Source organism: Camelus bactrianus, chromosome 6 (assembly GCF_048773025.1).
Source record: "Camelus bactrianus isolate YW-2024 breed Bactrian camel chromosome 6, ASM4877302v1, whole genome shotgun sequence".
Lineage (NCBI taxonomy): Eukaryota > Metazoa > Chordata > Mammalia > Artiodactyla > Camelidae > Camelus > Camelus bactrianus.
The window spans coordinates 98,414,661-98,438,424 of record NC_133544.1 but is presented as its reverse complement, the minus strand read 5'-3'; the positions used below and the strand labels follow the sequence as shown (position 1 = coordinate 98,438,424).

General features: G+C 39.4%; 1 protein-coding gene across 12 annotated transcripts in view; it reads right to left on the bottom strand.

Annotated features, from left to right (window-relative positions):
• LOC141578004 (uncharacterized) overlaps positions 1 to 23,764 on the bottom strand; it is a 115,580-nt gene that overhangs the window by 18,328 nt on the left and 73,488 nt on the right. For 4 of the 12 annotated variants that reach the window (XR_012507832.1, XR_012507831.1, XR_012507830.1 and 1 more), the window contains 5 exons: positions 18,821 to 19,006; positions 17,866 to 18,073; positions 16,887 to 16,946; positions 16,136 to 16,356; positions 9,874 to 10,073 (listed from right to left, as the gene is read on the bottom strand). Coding sequence is in view for 8 of the 12 variants with exons in the window: in XM_074366469.1 (XP_074222570.1) it covers positions 18,046 to 18,073; positions 18,821 to 19,006 (214 nt within the window). In the remaining 4 variants the exon portion in view is untranslated. Of the gene's footprint in view, positions 1 to 9,873; positions 10,074 to 16,135; positions 16,357 to 16,886; positions 16,947 to 17,865; positions 18,074 to 18,820; positions 19,007 to 21,490; positions 21,747 to 23,764 lie in introns of those variants that run through there. The other 8 variants (XM_074366467.1, XM_074366463.1, XM_074366461.1 and 5 more) reach the window with 3 other exon arrangements.

The following is a 23,764-nucleotide window of genomic DNA, read 5'->3' as shown; positions in this document are numbered from 1 at the left end:
CAATTTGGTTACATCCATTGAATTTTTCAGGATAAAAGTAAAACTCTTACGAGGAACCTTTCAACTCCAAAAATGGGACCATCCTCCTGGCTGGTAACAGCTTTCTCGGGTGACAGAGAATCTTGCAGGAGTGGTAGAGACAAAGACTTCATGCCATAGAGTTGTCCCTGCGGGAAATCTTACTAGCAAATTTATTCTGAGTACCCGACCTTACAATGGGGAATAGAACTTTCAAAAAAAATAAAAAAAAGAAAAGAAAAGAAAAAGAAATGACAGATTGCCAGCCTCCAATTAATACCCCAGCCAGGTTTATGTACATACAAAACTTACAACATTAATTGGGAATTAGAAAAGAAAATCTCAATCTGAAAGTAAATAATCAGGCCTGATAGAAACATTTTTTGGAATTCTGAACTTATAAAAACAAAATCCACTTTAGGGGGAACTTGAATTTCTCTTCCTGTGTCCTTGAAATGTAAACGTTTTATCTTTCTCTGGGTCTTTTAAGTGTGTTTATGTATGTATATGTATGTTTACTTTCTTTTTAAAGGAAACCTTGGACTCTGCCATACAAAAGGTACAAGTATTGCGTACATATGGTGGCCACGTAAATAAATTGGATTCTAAGCAATTCTTTGTTTGTACCAATTTTCAGATATTTTGCCATCTTAAACTTTGTTGCATCAGCCTGGACCACAAAGGCCTTTAGCTTTTGGAGAGTAAAGCTTTGAATTTTATTTAGGCAACACCCCCACTCTCATGTGGAAAAGCCTCTTCATCTTATTCATTTAAAATCACTATATATATATATATATATAAATTGATGGCCTTATGATGGATCCTTTAATTTGGAAAAGCTTTTAAATTTGTGAAAGTTGAAAGAGATCTCATGATAAACAGCTGTTTAATTGGTACCTATTAAAATCAAGTTTAAAGATAGAAAAATATATCTAATTGTTAACCTAAGAACTTAGTTTAAAAAAAAAACTGTTTTGAAAAGCTACATTTGTGTTTTTCCTTTCCAATAAATGGTTCTATAGATGTTAATAAAAACTTAGAATAATTATTGGTAATTAAGTTGAATAACTGGAAAAAGGATTGTAAAAATGTCAGAAAAAAAAAGATAAGGGCTTATCCCAAATGGATAAATATTTTTATATGGTTATTTTGAATGAGATAAATAAAATGGACATTTTTGGAATAGATACAAGGTTTTGATACTACACTAGTAAAGTTAAAAAAAAAAGGGCCAAAGAGATCACCTACTGTCCCCCAACATTAAAGTTCAAACAAGTCCATTTTATTTGCCACAGTTTAAAATATATGTATATTTAGACTGATATACTTGATTAATGATTGGGACAACAGACCAATTAATCAAATTAAAAATTGAGTAGGACCTAAGCACTTTGGCTGAAACTTGGGCATCCTAGAGACTTTTCTATAAAATTAGATACAATGAACAACAACAACAAAAAGTTTCTGGCAATCCTTCTAGAAATAAAAATTATTGATTAAACCTAATAAATATAAAAATTAAAGGTATAAGATTTAAAAAATTTGAGATAAATATTTATAAAATTGGTATATTTAAATGGTCTTTATATAAACCTTTGCTTAATTATGTTGTGGGATAGATCTGTTTCAATGGAAAAACGCTTCCCCTTCTTGGTATTATAAGGCTGGGCACATATCTGTCCCTCAGAAAATATTAATTGAACAAAGTAAAGGAAACCAATAGAGTTACATGAGCCATCCAATATAACGTAGAACTAAAAACTAATATACAGTGGCTAATAAAAAAAATATAATAAGAGGTTTACCCTGGGTTTAACTTATAACTCAAGGAAAAGAGACATCACTAAATACCTTATGCAATCTTTGGAAGACATGATAAAGTAAACCTTAAAGTTTTAAAACATTGAATTCTTTGTTTACAGCTCTCCTGATTGATAAAAAAAATGCCAATTAAGGAGATACAATTGGTTCTGGGTGACAGAGCAGTTCTCTGGGGAACTGGAAGCGTGTGTCTTTGTCTTGCAGACCAGAAATGTAAATACAGAAACAGTGACCTAGGACTGAGCCTAGTTAGCTCAATGAGATAAAACTTAGGGCCAAGAAATTTTTGGCATTTTAGAACTCAGAACTCTGACGGGTCCTTCAGACTTTGTCAAGAAATCTTAAATATCTGTTTCATAAATAGTAAGCCTTAGTGATTTGAGCAAGCAAATTCAGCCTACTAGATCTATTATTATACCTATATTATAATTAACTTTTAAAGTGAAGCTATGAGATCTCTAGCTTTTGTCTGTTTATAAACCTGCGTACACATTACAGATGTGAGATATTTATACAGCTAAAAAAAAAAAATCAAAGTCAAAGATCTCTGCTTAATTGACGTAAAAAATAAGAGCTTACAAATTAAGTATTTTTAAAATAAAAACTGAACAAATTGACTTTCAGCATCACGTGAACTGGAAAAATTCAATATTAAGATAATATTTGATATTGTTTAGTTTAAGTTTGTTCTAATTAATATAGACATCTTTAAAGTCATCAATATTAAGTATAATACCTTTACTGTACCTAGGTTTAATGAAAGTCAAATAAGATTCTGTTATATCTGGTGAAGATTTGTCAAGAAAAAAATAACAGTAATGTGGTGTGGTAAAATTTTAAGTAAATTAAATGCAAATGAGATGAGAGCTTTGGGTAAATTTTTAAAATATATTTTTAAAATGTATGCTTAACATAATCTCTAAATGTTTGGTATCTTTAAATTCTAGAGTTGTGCTAAATTAAGTTAAATGATAGGATTTTATTTAATAGCTATGCCATTTTCAGATAAAATAAGATTGAAATATGAATTACTTAACATTTAACTTACTCTTACAGAGAAACTAAAGGTGTTTAGATATATTAATAAATGGTTGGTGCCACCCTGAAATAGACTCTATTTTTAAGGGAATGATCTCAGTATCCTAGGAAAGTAAGATAAATGTGTAAAGGAAGATATAAGAATGGAATTATATTTTGTTAATGAAAAATAGTGACTTTGTCCTGAAGCTGGTTATTTCTGAATGGAAGAGAAAATAAGGGACACACTAATATGAGAATAGAAAGCTGTGGAAGGCTTGTGGAAGAGGTACCCTAAGGAAAGAGTTTCGTACGTTGTCGGAATTGGCTAAATTTAGAATCAACTTGGGCAAAGTAAATGAATCTTAGAAGTAAGTTGGTACAAGACTAGATTTGGTTTTCTCGCTGTTAAGAGGAAACATTTTCCTTGAAATGTTAATCCACCTTCAGCAACAGATTGTAAACCTTCTTATACCACTTAACTGATCTGTTCTGCCTTTACCTTTGACGTATTTTCTTGTTAATGAATAAGTACTGCTTTACAGTGACCTATATGTTTATCTGACCAAGTGTTCTGAAATCTTTTAAAAAGATCCCCAGATATCAATTTCTAATTAAAGTTCTTTTAATCTCCAGTTAAGTTTGGGAAGTTACAGATGGCCCCTGAAACATCCCAAAGAGAGATTTTAAAAGAGTAAGTTTCAATTGGCGTGTTAAATAACATGATATTGTCAAATGAATAATAAATCTTCTAAGGTTATATTGTATGAGAAAATATTATTAATATAGATATTGTAGAAATTATATTGACTCCCTAAAATTCTGGTATATCTGAAATGTTACCAGTGATAATTCTGGGTATAGTGACCAGGTTTCTTTATCGATTATAGTGTAACGGTGTTTAACCATGATTTTAAATCTTTTGTCATTTATAGACAGTTAATGGTTGTCTTCTGATGGTTTTGCAAAATGCTTGCTCTTCAAGGAGATTTACTGATTTCTAATAAATTTCAAACTATAGCAGTGAACTAAACTGGGTAAGAAATTTTAAATTTCCAATGAAAACTGTGATTGAAAGAATTAGTTACATGGGACTGAGTAAACTGGTGAATATGTTTATAAATTTTTATTTTGTTTAAAATACTACTGGCTTTTAACCTGTTTCCCAGACATAAAGAATCTCTTCTCTTTAAGCTAGCTATGATTCACAGCAATTTGATAAATTATACCTATGTAATCAGACTTGGAACAGTTATCTTTTCTCTCTATCTGATCCCTCAATAGACTAAAATCTCTTAGGTCCCCAGTGGCTCTATCAGACAAATGAGGAAGATCATCTCCTAACAGATATAGGAATCTCAAGGTATTTTAAGGATTTTAAAGAGAAAAGAATTTACCTAAATCTGTAAGGCAGAAATCCATGACAAGCCGTTGACGGGGCTTTCCAGGCCTTAGCAAATCTTATTAACATTCTACCCTGAGACTCCTTATTAAAAGTTCCAACACAGCCAATTTAAAAAAGCCTATATGATCAAATAATCAGACTTGACTTGTAAAGAAATTAATCTTGATTTGGCTTTGAGAAAAATGAGGGTAATTTTAGAGAGAAAAAATCTATATTTTACTGGATATTAAGTTCTAGTTTTGTTAATTGAGGTCTATATTTACTAAGACACTTCCCAGATCATTCCTTGCTTTTATGTCATATTGCTGTACAGTTTAATTTAATTATGAAAAGGATACTCTAGGTTTGTTTCCGAAGCTCAGTAATCTATCCTTGTGTAAATTTCCAATGCTCCATGACCTAAGCCAGGGGATTATACATACTGGAACATGCATGACTTAAAGAACTGTCTCCAACCTGAATGGAAAGACCTTTTATCAAGTACTCTTAACTAGACCATACACACAAAAGCTGAAGGAAACGGAATTTATGATTCATTTCCTGTCAGAAACAGCCCCTTCAGTGCACTGGCCTATAGAGCACTTGCTCACCTGAAAACAATGCCAAAATGGTGAAAAAGCTACCAGGCCAGGATGAGAAGAAGACGACATCTGAGCTCGACAGCTGACCCAAGACAACGGACCAGGCTTGTATACCAATTACTTTGACAATTTCTCCTACCTTTGATTATGAACTACTCCAATTGTTAAGTTTATGGTAAATTACCTATGTCTAGTACTTCTGTGTTACCTTGGTGGGTTTCCCTACTCCAAGGCTCTAACTAGATAGCCCTCAGAAACGTTATTCTAAAAATAATTTATAGTTCTCTTTAGGCCACTGTTGATCTTACAACGTGGGAGAACTCACCTGGCCAATTAATACCTGCTCGGAGCCTGACCATAAATATGAACTTTCTCATAAGATCACTCAAACTCAATCAGAAATACAAGCAAAATTTTAACCCAAATATACAACTTTTCTACTATTAAATTCTTACTCGTTACTTAAAAACGTTACTAGCTATATTAGTTATATGATCTCTATTTTATTAAATTGTTGTCTGTTACATTTCCCAACGTGTAACTAGGCCTACAAGATTGATGATGGCTAAACATCCTGAAGAAATAGATAAAATTTTTAACCCTGCATAAAATAAATGTAATAGTGTGATTCTAGGTATGGGAATGAGCAACGAAGGGCAAACATTTCCTGGATCATAATAGACTAGTAAGACAGGCGATCCAGAAAACTTTTAGTATCAACAGGCCCTGATAAAAAAACCTAACACCTTGAATGGCAGCTCAGAAAATTCTTCACCTGAAATAGGAATGAGCCATCCTAGCACCGTGGGACAAAATTGGTCATGAAATGTCTCTCAAAATATAGGTCGAATTTAGGACCAAGGGGGAGCACTGTGAATGAAAATACTACAATGTGAGTGAAAATACTACAACCATGTCAGTAAACAAAGAATGCTGAGACCAAGCCCTCAGCAGCTGCTGCCACACCCCAGCGAGGATATGCCTGAAACCCAGCCTTTCAGCCACTCACAGTGGTGCCCTCTGAGCAGACTCAGAATAAGAAAGGACAGGATACTGTCCCTAGATAGCTAGGTGCTTGCCAAAGGAATGAATTCAATAACCCATATGTTTGCTTCATCCCATACATAGAAAAGCACTAAATACTTGAACTTGAGATATCTGGCTTTCTTTAGATAACAAGCAATCTTTTATTGTTCCAAGTACCTGGTCTTTGTTGTAAAGCTCCTATTTATCCAAGCTCCTCCCCTACCTCTTGGGAGCAGTCCCTCAGAGATCTGAGAGGCTGTCATCCAGGCTCGAGGCCTCCCGCCAAATAAAACATAACTCTTAAATTTTAGGCTGAACGATTATTTCAATGAAGTCCCAGAATAGACACAACTCATCAATTCTGTAATGGAACACACTGAGTCAGGAACCAAAAGCATGTTCTAGTCCCGAAAAACTACGGTTTCCTCTTTCTTCCTGTCATTATACAATCCCACCAGAACTCATTAATTTGCTGTCTGCACGCTTGGCAACCAAACTCAGAGAAGATTCAACTTAACAGAGCTCCATGCTGGGGAGAACCCCCAGCAGAAGCACAGCGGTTGGCCTGCCCTCCCGCACGCTCTGCTGACCCCTAGTGTCCTCCGTGGAGACCAGGCCAACAGAACTGCTCCAAACAGCTACAAAGTCCCACAGATTAAATAAAAGCATTTTATTTTATACTATATGTTATGTATATACTCATCTCTGAAAACAGCTTTGCCAGAAGCCCAAATCTTCAACATTAATCTGCAAAGGCAAATCCGGTCCCCAAGGGAAAACAAGTTTTAAGATGATGCTATGGCCTCCAAAGTCCTCTCCAGGACCATCAACCAAACTGCCTGCAGGCCTGCAGCTGCAGGCGGCTACATGTCTGCTTTTAAAGCAACCCCTTCCTGCCCTCGGGCACTACAATGTCCCTCTACGCCCTCCCTTCTCAGGGTAACAGCAGCTGCTGCAGAACCTTGCAGGGCAGCACTGACAGGACTGGACTAAAGGATCAGAGCTAAACTAAGCCTTCTGATGACACGAGCTGTGTCACTTTACAGATGAAGATATATATAGAGAGGGGTGGGGTGATATTGCTCAAAGTCACACAGCTAATAAGTGGCAAAGTCCATACCTCTGCTCCTCCCTCTGGCGTGATGCCCCAGCTGGGACGCCCACAGGGTTCTCTCGTGCCTGCCTGACCAGTCCTTTACTGTCACTCATAACCCACAACACGGTCTGACCCTAGCCTGCTTTTTCAGCATCTTTTCCTTCCAATCTTGCAGGAACAAGGCTGCTTGGGCCACTTTATGACTTCCGGCTTCCCAAAACCTCCATGCTCAGGCTGGTCTTGCCTGTGCATCCTTCCCCCTGCTCAGAGGCACTTCTTCCCCTGCAGGAGGACTTTTCCACTCTCCACAGGGACACCCCCTCAGGGGAGCCCTCTTCTTGCCCTCAGAAAGGCAGGTGTCCCAGGCCACATCCCGAGCTCCCCCATTAGGTCTGCGGGTGCTCAGGTCTGCTAGTCAGACCAGCAGCCTCAGAGCCAGGAATTATGCCCGGGTCACCCTGCAAACCTACTGCCCGCCTCACAGCCCCCAGCCAGCAGGCCACCTGGAAGTCACAGCAAGTGCCCCACCCAATCCAGAAGTCTCTTCATTTGCCAGCACCGTTGATGACTTGTCTCCAACCTTTGGTCAGTTTTGCAAAAAAGAGCACCTTCCACAGTGAACAGGGTGTTTTCGCTTCTGCTCCCATCCTTACTGCAAATGTCAAGGGAAACCAAAAGGCCTTTTCTCAACACTTTTCTGATGACACCCTTCCACCCACTATACTCATATGCTCAAGAAAATTGGGTCCACGTGATTTTGTTTCCCTTACGCTAAGTGGCTCAAAACACTTTGTGATTTTTTTTTCCTTTTTTGAGGGTATTTGTACTCAGTTTCTCGGCTTTAATCTGTTTTCGTCTCTCTCTTCAGTATCCCAAGCAGTTACCACTTCTTAGCCCCTTCAGCAGCCTCCCTCCCAACATCTAGTCTAGGAAATCAGCTGTGATGAGGGGCCTGGAGGCAGTCACAGAAGAAGTAACTAAGGGACAGAGAGGCGACATAGTTTGCCCAAGGTGATCAGCCTCAACCCCCAACAGTGTGTTTCACGTCCCTCTGTTTAACTCTTATGCTAAACAAGCTAACTTTTTGTAGATTATGGTTATAAACAGATGAGGTATCAAAATACATACAAGGACACACATCAACTCTAAGATGTTCATTAACTTCACTATTTTGTTTCTATTTTTTTATTTCTATTAAAAAATAATTAAGAACCTCTGCAGTCAATATAGAAAAATGTTACTGGGTTTTAATCCAGAATATAGAGGTGTTGTGTGTCATTACTCATACTTATTTGTATGTTCACAAGACAAAATGATTTGAAGGTCTCTCTCCCCTCCTCCTACTCAGTACCTGCTCTCACCAGATCTCCCAGTCCACACATCTAACAGCCTTTCACTTCACCCACAGCTGAACTCATCAGTTTTCCCCCAGAGCTCCCTCTGCATCTTTCCCTCCTCAGAGCACAGCAGGACCATCACTTACCTCATTAATCCACCCAGAAACCTGGGCCTTCCTCCATCCTACCTTCACAGACAGCATTCATCCTTTCATTTTTACCATCTAAACATGCCTTCAATCTGTTCGCTTTTACACACTGACCGTCCCACCGCTCAAGTGGAAGCCACCAACACTGCACACCTGGACTCACGAGTCTCCCAAGTGTCCCCACAGCCGCTCTCACGTACTTGAGACAAAAGGGATTGTGTCACTCCCGCGGTTTTAGGACTCTTTTCAAACCCACTCTTCTTAGAAGAAACTCCCAGTTCTTCACCTGATAAATATCTTTGCCATCAAATTGTCAGCTCAGGGAGGGCAGGACACGCCCTCTCCCCTCGGCCCCTCCCTCTGGCAGAGCATCATCTTGGGAGGACCTGCTGAGCTACACCAGCCTGTATTCTAACCCTGGTCTTGAGTTCTTAGCAAACTGCTTCACTTATCCATACAAACCCAAGGTAGATTAGAAAGATTTTAGATGTTGAGCTAGACTATTGATTTGGGGATTTTGCACTAGCAACCTGCAAGTACATGTTCTAATGATTCTGTCTTCTTAAAACCACACCCAGATTTAAGGAGTATTTGTGGAATGTCTTCGGAGTAAAAGGGACTGTACTTTAACAGACTATATGTTTTATAACATGAACAACCCTGACAGGGTCACAAATGGAACCACCTCACAAGTGACAGAAGACAGGTGAGAGGCACAAAGCAACAGGTCACAGAGATGGTAAGAGCAAAGTTGTTTCTCCAACCCCCAAAAAATTTTTTGAAAGAACCGAAAACTCTGAATTTTGAAAGTAAAACACTATCATATAAAGAAATAAAATAAATAATCCTCTTCATCAGTGTTTCAAGATCTGACTGCAGAATTTTTAGCATGCCATACTGAATCCTAGCACAGAAAAATCAGATGGACTAGTGGTGAGTAAGTTCCAGGGAAACGGCAGCAATTCCTCCACTTGTAAGAGGACACACACTCAATTGTCGAAGGTGATTTTAAACCACATTCTGGAGAAATTCAGAAGATTCAGGCACCGATTCTAGATGGTGATGACACGGAAGGACGGGTTGGATGCATGCTTCTAACTGAGTCACCGGCATTCTTACACTGCAGGGGGAAACGGAGGCTCTCAGTTATGAGCAGAGATATTCCTGTCATGTCTCCCAGGCCGTGCCTCGGGGACTCAGTGTCCTGCAGCAGCCTGGCCCCAGACGAGGACCCGCAGCGTGGCCCACTCAACCAGGAGGGGCACTGTGCTTGAGAAAGCCCATCCCCGATGGGAGAAAGAGGGGCTGGTGGGGTTGTGTGTACCTATAAATGATCATAGAAATACACCTGCATACATTCATTTGATACAATTAATATTAGCAAGCTATTTAACAAAATTTCAATTGTCAGTGTTAATTTTACCATTCCTTTCCTCTTGTCCCCTGCACTCTGAGACAGGCTTAGGCTCTCTCACACCTGCAGCTCTGATGCAATAGTTGTGAAGTCATTTTACTTTGCTGCAAGTGTCCTCGCTCCCCGTGTCACTGTGACTGTCGTCTCTTAACAGAGTCAGATGTCTTCCTGGATCTCTCCCTGAGTTCCTTGCTCCTGCTTCTCAGATCCTGAGATAAAGAACAGGTGAAGACACATGACTAGAAAAGGCACTGTGGACTTGACCAAGTCCTCAGTGACCCCCTAGGTGAGTGCTGCCCACACCTTACCTTCGATTCTCAACGTTCTGCCCAGGGTGACATCCAGACAGGAAAGAGTCTTGGGCCCAATTAAAAGCTGTGAGGCTTGGGTGCAGGGAAAGGTGCAGGAGCTGGTTCTGGAGCCGGGCCCCTCCCCACCTCTGCTACTCTCTCTCCCGAGGCCCTGCCCCCAAGCCCCCAGGCTCCCTGATCTTCTGTCCTTCTCTTCTACACTACTCCAAGCCCTTTTCCCCTTCCTTTATTCCCTGATTATCCCCAGCTGGAGTGATTTTTTCATCACAGCATCTAAAAAAAATTTCCTACAGCTGAAAAAGAAGTCTCCAGAGGTCAATGCCCACATGGTGGTTCCTGAAGAGAGCCCCTGGTTAGGGGGACTCTCACCAACACTCACAGGGCATCAGACATGTTGCAGGGTCGACCACCCCCAACAAGAATTTGCTGTGACCCCTATGCCCGCACAGCATCCCTGTTCACAAAACTGTAGTTGGGCCACTTATCCGTTATTAAGAAGCAAAAGTAAAAAAATTGCTCATGTTTCTTACTAAAATTATCTATGAGGTGGAAAAAGAAATTGTAATAGAAAAGAACAAATTTGACTCCATGTTAGATGTGTTCGTTTGTCTTTAAACCTGTACCCTGTTTTCTAGGCTAAGACTTGTTATCTCTGCACCTTTTGTAAAAGAAAGTTGCCTTTAGCCTGAAATATCCAGGAGGGCCTATTTTGCGGGCTCTGATCTTTAAGGATGTTAGCTCTTCTACACTTATGTAGAGATGGCAAGTTGCAAAATAAAGAATAAACTTTGTTTTTTTGAGGTTTTACAGGGGTGCCATGATTTGACCCACATGGACAGCTGCAAGAACAAAGGATTCCAAGGAAATCAATTCGTACAGCAAGAAGTTTGCAACAACCAACCACACCCCCGCCCCTTTTTAGTAAAAAAGGAGACTGAATTCTGACTTGGGGAAGAGGGTTCTCCAGGATATCAGTATGCCATCTTCTGGGTCTGCCAGCTTTTCAAATAAAGTCACTATTCCTTGCTCTAACACCTCATCTCCCGATTTACTGGCCTGTCATTCAGGAAGCAGAACTAGTTTTGACGTGGTAACTAAATGACTTCATTGGAGGTAGTATGTCTCCACTGTTTCCTCATTTCCTATATGTCACAACCTATCAATTTTATATGCTGTTTAACAACACAACCAAAAAACCTTTGTTAGGGAATTGATTCTATGGAAAGAAAGTTATTTCTACTCCTTCAAACCTTTTTTTTTCTTTTCTATTTTATTTTGTTTTGCTTATTGAAAAGAAAATAAAAGTGAAATCATTTTATTTCACGTATTTTTGTTACAACTACATATTTTAAATTCTACAGAAAGATTTAAATTGCATTATAAATTTGTTCATATATTAATATAAAGATATATACACAATCAATGCGGATTAGGAAAGGAATGGATATTTACTAAAAATCCACTGCACATCCAGTCTTTTACAAGCATATCCTGGAATATAATAAGCTCTAGAATCCAGGGGTCCCCCACCCCCTTTCTCCCTGCCGAGTGCCTTAGTAATCAACAACCAAGGCACCATCATTGAGCCACGCGATATGTATTTTAGGTATAAATGAGGAAATTAACTCATTCAACTCTAAATCAAAAACCTTAAAATAAATACTTAACTTATTTACAAACAAAGAAAATTGAACACAATTAAGTACAGTTTCTTCCCCAAGGTCACTAAGCTAATAACTGGTAAAGGCAAGATTTGAGCTCATCTGCCTGATTCTAAACACTAAGGTGGAAAACACATTTGATTGTGGAGGGTCCAGCATCAAAGCCTATCACCCTATCTTTATTCAGATCTAGCCTTAGACAGCCTGAGACAGCACCCCATTCATATGGAACTCGAGGATAACACAAAGGATTTTATATCCAGTAGTTTCTTAGGTCTCATTTATATAAAGTGTCAGCAGGTCAGCAGAAAAACTCTGGGAAATATGAGTGGGTCCAGAGCTTTTTGCTGATTAGTAACTTTATTTATCAGAACAGCGTGACCTTCCCATGAGAGGCCACATGGACCTTAACTAAAGGCAGGTGAGCAATGAAAACTAGCAAGACCCTGGAACTCAAGCAAGAAGGATCACTGCCATCCCCCACCAAGTTGCCTCTTCACCCTCGTGGGCACGATGGCAGAAGATCCAGGTTCTTGTCCAAGTTACACTATCATGGATTCTCACCCATAAACAGATACGACTCTATGCTGTCTTAAGTCCTTCCCAACTCAAATATGATGACACCAATATCTGAGCAGAATGTCTATGTCTCCACTTCCTCTCTTCTGTTAGGAGAATAATTCTATGGCCACAAAGCAGAAATCCAACTAAAAACACCATGCATGAAGCCAGGTGAAAGTCTGCATAAGACACTTTGCTCTCACGGACAGTGAATGAAAACTCAGAATAAGTGGTTCTTCTTCCTCTGTAAGTGGGAGGTAGCCTGATTTTGTGTGTGTGCGTAAATCAAATACAATGAATTCTGGGATGTGTACAGATTTTTTTATGTTACTGTCATTTCATGAGGATGAGACAACCTTTAAAGTAATTTGAATCTAGTGTTCTGAGATATTCTCAGGTTCTTTTGGTGGAGGAGGGGAAAGGGGAAATGAAAGGAGGAAAGAAGTAAATGAAGCAAAGGAGTAAGAATACTGCTAGCGAAAGGCAAGACATTAATTTTGTTCCTACTTGCATCACACACAAATTAGGGACTGGCTTTCCCCAGGTGTGTTGTCGAACACTGAGTTGCAGAAGAGGCAACAGCCCATTTCTTACTGAACTTGTGACAGTACGTGGCATCTTATAGACACAAATCATTTACCCTGATCAAACACTCTAGCAGCAGGCCGTAATTCTCCTATTTTGAGACACGAGAAAACAGGAGTTCAAAGCGGATATATAACTTGACAAAAGTCAGAGGACCATTAAACAAGAGAGGATGAATTCAAACTCAGATCTGAATGCAGAGTCTGCTCTTCTCACTCCCAGGACTGGAAAATCCTTAACACACAGGCTCCCCAGCTCCCCTGCAGTGTTCCTGGCGCCAAGCATTTCCCATGTTAATGGTCGCCAGTTCTCACAGTCACAGCGCTCTGTGCAGCCAATGGCCTCCATCGGACCTTGATCATCTACCTGTCACGCCCAACAGGCTTCTCCACAAAGGCAGGAATGCTGGCTTTCAAGTGCATAAAAAGCCATCCCTGGTCTAACCTGGGCTCTTCGGAGGCCTCTCCAGCCTAAAGGCAGCCATGAAAATGCTCACAGTTTGTACATGAGCCACACTACCTCTCTCCATCAGTCTCCCCAAATACACTACTTAGCTACGACCACTTTGATAATCTTGGAAACAAATTTTGAAAAACAGAAAAGAAAGGATTCTGGAACAAGTATTTAATACTTACAATTTTAAATGACAAGTTACAAAGTGAGTATTGACAATCCGAATCTGCCTTCCTAGGTGTCAGTTTGAAGAGTTAAAAAATATAATTGCAAAAAATTCTCACTTACAAAATTAAGTAAAATATAAACAATAATCTGTGCTAAACTCAAAAATAATGCCCATGTTGTACATGGAGAAAAATACAGGACTATACTGAGGGGTAAATTAAGAGATGTGAATGTAGAGACATCAACATATTGCATGGAGGAAAGCAGCTTTGTAAAATGAATGCTCTTTTAAAGATAATTCAAAACTTACTAAAAAATCCTATGAAAACCCTTATCTGTTTTTATTCTTTAACTTGAACAAAGTATTTTAGAATTCTTCAGGAATAATAAAGTCATAATACTAGCCAAGAAAAATTGGGATGGAAGAAAAGAATCAAAAAAAAAAATCACACTGTCAGATATTAAATAAATTTTTACAGTATGTAAGTTATGGTGCTGGAGTAATAAAGTAAGATTGACAGAAATAAACCATGAGCTCAAAAAGAGACTTTAGTGTACATAAGTATTTTGTGCATGTGGGATTTCAAATCAAAGAGCAAAGTATGAATTCAATAACTGTCCTGGGAAAATCAGAGAATCACCTGGAAAGAACAAATTCTATTCCTGTCATAATAACCAAAGAAAAATTACAGATAGTGATGTAAATATTAAAAACTACTAATAACAGCAAATGCAACTCTTTGCTCATATTAATTCAACTTCTCCTCACTATAACAAGTACTGTTATCATCTCCATCTTAGAGATTAAAAAACCTACAGAAGAGATTTGTAGCATTATAAGAAAGTATTTCTAAAATAATACCAAAAATAAAACCCAAAAAGAAGACATTTACTATCTTAAGTATATTTTGGGCCACAACAAAAGTAAACCTACTGAATAAAATGAAAGGCAAGAAATGACAAGTAAAAACTGCGTGATACATATTGATGAAGTCAAGGGGTTAATGTTCATAACATACAAAGAGCTGTCACAAAGCAACAAGAAGCTCCCTCACTTAACTGTGCGAAGGACAAAAGGGATCATTCACGTTTTAAAAGTCAGATGGCTAATAAGTGAAAAATGCTGAATACCTCATTGGTCATCAAATGCAAACTAAAACAATGAAAAAGCACTTTTGCTCATCATATTGGCAAATATTTTTAAAAGTTGTTCTAGCTAGTGTCCATCTGTGAGAGAACAAACTGTGAGCAACGTGTTTGGGGGACGACATGTCAATGGATATGTAAACTCTGATAAACGTGTGTACACACAGATTCAACTCCCCTTCTAGGAATCGTTTCGTTTAGAAAAAAATCAGTTCAAAAAGATTTACTCATCAGAGCATTTACACAGCACTTTTTACAATGGTGGGAAGAAAAGATGAAGTGAAATCATATCCAGCGATAGAGAATTGGTTACATAAGTTATTCTACATCTTTTCATTCCCCGCAGGAGAAGGAATTTCTAGAGTCATTTGAAAGGAGCCTGTGATGTATGTAATTGTCACATCCAGGGACTAAATTCCCAGAAACCTTAACTAAAGGAATACTCATACAAGATCACAGGAATGTTTGTACAAGAAGGACGCCAGTCAAACACCCTTTCTGACAGTGGAAAATGGAGAAAACTTAAGTATCCACCATCAAGACAATGATGCGGTAAATCAAGGCGAGCTGTGGGCACTAAGGGGCAGGCGTTTTGGCGTGGTCCAAGGCCTTGTCCACAGTACTCTCCCACCAAAGGTGTCCTTACACAAGAGACCAAATCTACTGCACATCAGGAGACCCCTCTACTCTATCTGAAAGGACCGGGTGAGTCTGGAGTGGGAGGACGTCTATGATATACACCTCAGTGAATAAACCGAGCTGCACAAAACATATAGTGTGGCCTTATTTTTCAATACAGCATATATACACACACATATACATAGATTTCTCATATACATGTATGTATGTATGTGTATATATATATGACAGGCATAAAGGTCATAAAATATATACACCACATTGTCAGCAGTTTTTACTCTCAGGAAAAAAAGGGGAAGGGATGTAGGGGCCTTTCGGTACCACCACAGTTCTCTTTTCAGTATTTCAGTTAAATATACTTGGAATTTAAAAGTTTATTTAAGTCCGAAGTAAAATGGACGATGCCTCCACAAGACAGAATGCTATACTGGTCATTAAAAATCATGCCAGGGGAGAGAGAATACAGTAGAAAAATGTGTAATAAGCCGAATGGAAAATGGATGTCTCCACACAGTAAACAGGCACAGAGTGCTCGCTGGTTTTTATGACAGATGTAATACACACTGATGAAAAGAACAGAAAATAGATGTTAAAGTGTTAATTATTATCTCTGAGTAGTGGGACCAGGATAGACACTTTTGTCCCTTTTTTCAGACTTATTATATTAAATACACATTATTTTTCATCTGAAAAAAGCATTTTTAGATGTCTAGTACCACACATTGAAAAAATTACACTAGTACTTACAGAAATAACTAGGAGACACGGCAGCAGCGTCACAAAGTGTACAACGGGCGATCCTGAATAACACTGCGCAGTTACATAAGGACCCACAAAGTAAGAGCACCTGCTGTCTTAGGGCGTAGCCCCCTTCTATTTGTCAGTTGTGTCTTCAGGGCTAAGGCAGTTGTGAGCACGGCCAGTGTCAGTGCTGGTGTCTGGATGGATGCCACTGGAGGTGAGGGCACCTGCAAGCCGAGAGGAAGAACAGAAATCATCCTCTGCTTTTTCTGTCTTGTTTCTTTGTTACTTTTGAAGAGAGGTGTAAATAAGATAAACTAAATCTTCCCTATTAAAATTTCAGTAATGAAACCGTTTTTAAAGGGTTCACAACTTATATTCTGCCTATAACTGTCTTTTCAACAAAGCATCATATTTCTTAAATGTTAATTAACTTAGTTAATTAACTACCTGTTGAAACCTATTAAAGAACATGAAATGCACTATGTAAAATCACCACGCCTGCAGTGACTGGCACATCTGTCTTGATAGCAGTGCAGTCAGCCCCCACCATCCCGTGGCCCTGAGCTCCTTATGCTGCTAAGAGAGCACGCTGCCACCTCAGATGGAGAGAAACGGTGAAAGCGTTTTCTGAAATCTACAGCACTAACAAAACATAACTGACAAATCCCAGGCTCCTTTGAGGCTGTCATTTTCTGTTTCTGGCCTACACCCGTCAATGAGCAGAACCACCCCATTCCCGAGCCATGGGACTCACGTGGGAAGCAGTTTTGGAGAAATTTCCAGGTATAGAATGTAACCAACTATACATAGAACTCTGAAAAAAGAAAAGATGCAATACTCTGATTTTGGAAGAAACTCAAAATGTTCTCCTAAGCCTTAGTAGCTGGAAAGGCTGGGCATCTCCTAAGCCACTTATTTATTTCACAGCCAGTGAGCATCTCCCACAAACCCTGTTTCCCTGTGTCTGCTGGGAGCCTCAGGCACACTGTTGCTGTCGATCTTATAAGTCACAGGCCTGAGGCGTGTGTCTCACGCCTGCAACTCTCACACAGGCTCACCTCCTAGCCTCACTGTCTGAACTTGGCCCCATTTTCTCACCTGTTTATTTGGTATCTGTTCTTCTGTAAGCTGCCTGAAATGCTTTTTGGAACATGTCAGAAGAATCAGTGGGTAGAGAAATGGACAGATGGACAGGTGAGAGTTGGGGAGACAGAGTGACTCCAAGAAAAGGGGAACAAAGAAAATTTCCTTTGCAGAACCCTCTTCTAGTCAGGGAAGAAAACCACCACGGAGAAGTGTGAAGAGGCAGGTGGCTTAGGACGGTTTCCTGGATTCCATGAAAAGTCACACCAAGAGATGAGAGGGTAGAACTATAAATAATAAAAGAAAAAATCATGCATGCTTGAAAAATATATCTACAATATGTACTTTCTAAAGAATAGATTCAAATCAGCACGGCCCAATAACACAATCCTTGGGTATTTACAGAAGTGAGAATCCCATCTCCAAACCACAAGGCATCCCTTCGGAGCACTAAGAGTCTACACGGGACGGTCATAAAGCTGTCATCGCAAAAGCGATGCTATCCTGCCCTTACGAGGAATGAGCAGCTGTGCTCGGGCTGCCCACGCGCGCCATTTACACACCACAGCACCTCTACGGGAGAGGGACGCCTAGCGAGCCCCATCTCTGCAGGACAGAAAACAAGTCCGGGAGAGGCTAAGCCGACCTACCAGTTCTCCATCTCACAGGACTGGTCACTCCAGGGCAGGACTCGAACTCGGACCCACGTTTGTAACCGCAGTACTACCGTGATTTGTGTGCTTTTTGTGTGTATAATACATTTGTTTCCGGCATGAAAGGATATTTAACAAATGTTCGGTTGTCTTGTCTATCTCATTAGCTCACAATCTTTATATTTTTGAATTGTACTCTTTTCCCCTGGAGAAAGGAACGGAAAGAGCGGGGGTCAGAATGAGATGGGGCTCCATTCTTTATCTGTTACCTCATCTCTTCCAGTCCCCTACCAAGGAGAAGGAGCAAATGTTCTCTTCATCTTTAAAGAGAGAGCTCCACTGATGGTGACTTACTCAACTCCAAAACCATGTCTGGGGGAAGGGCACAGACAGCAACCAGAGAAGTATCACCCGTAGGAAGGAGAAAAGAGCTCAGGGTGTCAGCCTGATTTAATTTCAATGGATAATATAATACCACAGACTAAAAATACTAGCATGCAGTGAATTTGCTATTTCTTGACATCTAGCAAGTTTTCATAGCCCGCATGAAACATTATCGTGAACTAGTTAAAGGAAGAGTCCACACTCAGGGAAAATCAATGCCACAGGCAGGCTGAAACCGAGGCTGGAGGAAAGGAAGAGAAAAGGCATAGTTAAGAAGAGGGGAAAGTGTGGGAAAAAGACATCATCACAATGACTCTCCAGCATCATCCAGCTATTATATAATCATTCATTCAAGAGAGAGTTACTTAGGTCCTATTTTGTGCAAGATTTTACACAGGGCAAAGCAAGAGTGCAGCGTCCATGGTGGCAGCAAGTGGCGGGGCTATAATACAATTCTGATCCTGGTACCTTGCACAATTGTACTCAGTATAAAGGCAAAAAAATAAGGTAAAATAATACTATGTAAACTCTATGCATTGTTGAAAAAAATTAAAGAAGACCTAAATACCTGGACAGACACACCACGCACATTCCTGGATCAGATGACAGCGCTCTTGGGATGGCAGTGCTCCCCAGAGCGATCTGTATACTCAACGTGGTCTCGATCACAATCCCAGCGGGCTCCTCTGCAGTAACTGAGTAGCTGCTGCTACTATTCATATGGGAATTCGAGGGACTCAGTAACCAAAACGTACTTGAAAAAAAGAAAAAAATGAGAGGACTTGTAATTCTCAATTTCAAACCTTACAACTGTATCTCCAGGTGAGATTAGAGGCCATTTTTAAGTTATTACTGGGTTTATCCTTATTTTCAAAATTCTCTACAATGAATATACCTGTTAGAATAAGAAAAATAAAAAGAAAGGTATCTTGTAAAACATGCACAGTGATTCATTCATTGGGAAAAAAATTATTTTAACTATAAAGAGGTAAAAAAATATCTAGTGAAAAAGGACTACTTAAAAACAAGTGTGCATTTACAATTTTCATAATTTGAAAACTGAAAAGCACAAAAACATCAAGTTACTAGGGAGACTAGTGAAACATATTAATAGTTATTTTCAAAAATTCTAATTGAACAATGAAAACTCAAGAAAGGGAAAATTGTGATTGACACCCAAGTGCAAACACATGGAGAGCAAACGCCTAGAAATCACAGTTCCTTTAAATCTGCTTCTAACTCAATAGGAGAGGAAATTCCTCACTTAGGGGACAGTGGAATCCCATACATAAGACAGGATACACAGTACAAACTGCAGTAGTATCGGGAGTGAATTTCTTAGAATTCTAATGTTACAACATTGCTGAAAAACTATAAAAACACTGACAGACAGATTAAAACACACAGTCATATATATTATATAGAAACATATGAAGTCTGCTCCCATGTTGCATAGAAATACAAACATATTTGTTCATTTATAGGCACTGATTACTTTATCCCAGATAGAATATTTCAACTAAAACAAAAAATCAATAATACACTCCTCTTGTCAAATCTACTTGATAAGTTACTCTGCTATGCAACCATAATGTGTTTAAGATAGATCTAAAATTAGTGAAATATCTTTGTATGGTTTCTTGAATTGTTCTCAAAATTCCAAGCTTAATTTTAAAATAGATCTGAGCAGTATTTCTATATTATCTTTTCCCTTGTGAAATGAACAACACAGTCTGTTGTCAAAATTCTGTCCTTACAATGATTCACAAGCACCGTTTCCTAACAAATCTGCTGAACAGCAAGGCACTATCCAGACACTGTGACCAAATAAATGAAACACAAGGAAGACAGTGACCCTATCCTGGAGAGCTTATAATCTGTGTCAACAGTGGGTTTTTATTTGATTGGTTTGATTGGGTAGCAAAATAAAATCAATCAAGTACTTTCTGCTTTTAGCATTCTGTAAGTCATGACTTTTTTAGTGTCATGAGAAGGAAAGACTTAAGCATGACTTGATTAGGTCAACTAGCAACAATCATCACTGGAGAGTGAGTAATAAAGAAGTTAACTGATAGAAATACTTCTGACTACATGAAACCTAAAATAAATCTACACTGATATCCGAAAGGAAAATGAGGAAATGAGGTCCCCAATGAGAAAACAAACTAACAAGGAATCAAAAAAGGAAAGACGTTTTCATTAACGATTCCAGGCAGTAGTGGAGCATAGTGGTGAGGATCACAGATGTTTGGGACGAACATGAGTGCCTGAACTCCCACAGCACTGGGTAGCTGTGAAACTGATATTTCAGAGAAATTTTCTGCATCTCAGTCTTCTATCCATACACTGGGGACAACAACCGCACCCATCTCCTAGAACGGTCCTACGAATTAAGTTATTTTATATATAAAATTTTAAATAAAATACCTCAGATTTTAAATAATACCCCAAAAGCACAAGGAACAAAGAAAACAGAGATAAATTTGAGTTCATCAAAATTTAACACTTTGCTTCAAAGGGCACCATCCAGAAAGTGAAAAAACAACACACAGGAGAAATTTTTTTCAAATCATTTATCTGATAAGGAATTTGTATCTATAAAAAAAAAGTACCTCCTACAACTCAACAATAAAAAGGCAACTCAATTAAAAGGTGAATAAAGGATCTGAAATGGTATTTTTCAAGGAAAATATACAAATGGCCAATAAGCACAAAGAAACGATGTTCAATATCTTTAGCTGTATGGGAAATCAAGTCAAAATCACTAGGAGAAACCGCTTCACACTCACAACAATAGCTTATAATAAAAAAAAGTGTAACAAGCACTAATAATGACACAGAGGAAGCGGAGCGCACAGCCCTTTCTGGTGAGGACGTAACACAGCGTGGCCACTTTGGAAAACAGCCTGGCAGGTCCTCAGGGAGTTGAACATTTGGTTTCTGAATGACCCAGCAACTCTGCTGTCTGGGCACAGACGTAAGAGAACTGAAAACAAATATCCACATAAAAACTCCTACAGGAATATTCATGGCGACACTACTCATCACAGCCAAAAAGCAGAAACAACCCAATTGCCTATCACCTGATGAATGGGTAAACAGTGGGGCCCAGCCATACAGTGGAATATTATTCAGCAATAGCAAAGCATAGAGTACTGACCCAGGCCACAACGTGGACAAACTTTGATAACGTTACTCAGTGTGAAATAAGTCAGTCACAATAGACGGTTAAACTTACATGAAGTGACTCGATTTAAATGAAATGTCCAGCACAGGCAAATCCACAGAGAGAGAAGAGTGGCTCCTTGGGGCTGGGGGAGGATGGGGAAGATGGGAATGACTGCTTATGCATACGGGGCTTCCTGTTGGGGGAATGAAAATATTCTAAGATTAAATGGGATGCACAATTCTGGGCATAGAGTAAAAACGACTGTATATTTAAATGGGTGAATTGTATTAAAACTGGTAAGAAAAAAAGCACCTCGGGCCAGTACCTTCCCTAGTAAATGCAAATTGCTAACTTTTATTAGAGGAAGAAGAAACTGCCCTCAGCATGGAAGTAGGAGATAAGCAAATGTGAGTTAACCGAAATTGGACAAGAGCATTTCACTTGAAACAGTTGCTGAGTGTACACGAAATATTCAGAAATAAAAATATCTGTTTCACATCAGGAAGAAGCATTCTGCTTCAAATGCAGATCAAGGATTCGGCAAGCCCAGCTGCTACAAATGACCAGAGAAGAAACCTGGTTCTTAAGCACCAGAGCCAACAAGGAAATGGTGGTGAGGAAAGCAGGCGGCCGAATATCTGGAACAGTTTGCTACAAATAATTTCTCCACTGAAAATTTAAAAATAAAATGAAAGTGATAAAATGCTCTGTTGACCTCACGTGAATGGGCTTCCTTCGGTGCTCGACTGTTCTGTAACCCCGATTGAGAGACTCAGGAGAATCAGCATGTCTCCTGGGAGTCCCCAAAGGACTGCCCACCAGCACGCTGACCACCATCACATCTACCAGGGATGAATTGCAGAGAAGAGACCAACTTCTGAAAGGCACAGGAAATGTTGACAAGGGAAGAAAAAGCTGCAGTCAGTCCTGGGACAGAGGCCCTCTGAGCAGAGGCCAGAAGGCTGCAGGTGAACTGCAGTGGCCGTGGGACAGGAAGGGACCATGGGGGAGCATATCTCAATTCTCTCCTCTCTCTCCATCGGGTAGGAGATATAAACCTGCATCCTTCTCACCTGGAACTGTGGGTTGGCTGGCAGAATTCTTACCGACATGGAATGATTATTCAAGTCTCTGTGGAAAAAGTCAATAAATCGAGAGGGAGTAGGGAGCCAACTCCACGAGCCTCTCAATTGCACCCTTATTTATTGTGTATAATCAAAGGAAAAATTCATTAACAGTTGTGTGATAGTAATAGGAACTTCGGGAAAGACAGTATGAAGCAGAGATTGTAGAATACACAATGAGTACAAAGGATTAGTGTATCTTTAGGGAAGTCATGGGGTGAGGGGAACAAGATACATTTTTAGACATGTGAATTACAAAGCAGACCACCAGACCAGCCAGGTCCTTGTTCTGTGGATCATAGACTATCTAACAGCACACAAGCTCAGCGTTTATAGCTGAGGGCCTCGGTCCTTGCTTTGCAACTGGCAGAGTGCTATCTAAAAGCTCATCTATGCAAGCAAAGCATTGTCTCTGCTTTTTAAGGCAAGGAGACTGGAGTGAGGATGTATAGGCACTTGCTTGCAAAGCAGTTTTTAAGCATATATTTTTCTTCTTAAAGTTCACAGGAGGCTGGAGTGTGTTACAATTTGTTAAACCAATCATGGGGTCCCACATGGAACCATTATGGAGGACACCCTAGGATGACAAATCCTGCCTCTGGGTCTTTTCCTGCCATCTTCAGCCACTCTAGCAGGGTCTAGGCACATCCGTGAATAACGATCCTACAGAACTACCCACACTCTTAACTCCTGGTGCTTGAAACTTAATTTTAGCTCTACACAACTTACCGTAGAAAAGTTTCAGAAATAAAAGATATAATATTCCTTTTATATCTCATTATATTACTGATTTTTCTGATTGCTCTAAGTTGCTTCTAGTTGGTAAAGCACATAATTCTGCAGGTGAATTCAGTAATTTCCATTGGGCATATCTAGCCATTTTGGGCTCTCTAACTTCTATTGGTCAAATACCGATACACTTAATTGATTTCTTTGTTTATCAATTTCAGCCGGGAGGAGAGGGAGTGTCACTCTTTTCCTCAGCCCACCCTCAACCCTTTTCTCATCAACTCAGGCCTCCTGAAAACAAAACAAAGGATTTGTTTCCCTTCTACTCTTTCCACAAAACCAACAGGAAACATCAGCCTGGAGAAAGAATTCAACACAAATGTTAAAACAAAAATCTATAAACCTGGAGCAACTCCATCTCCGAATCATGATACACAATGACATGAGAGTAAGTGTGTCAGGCACAAAGCATGCGTGAGCCTGACCACCT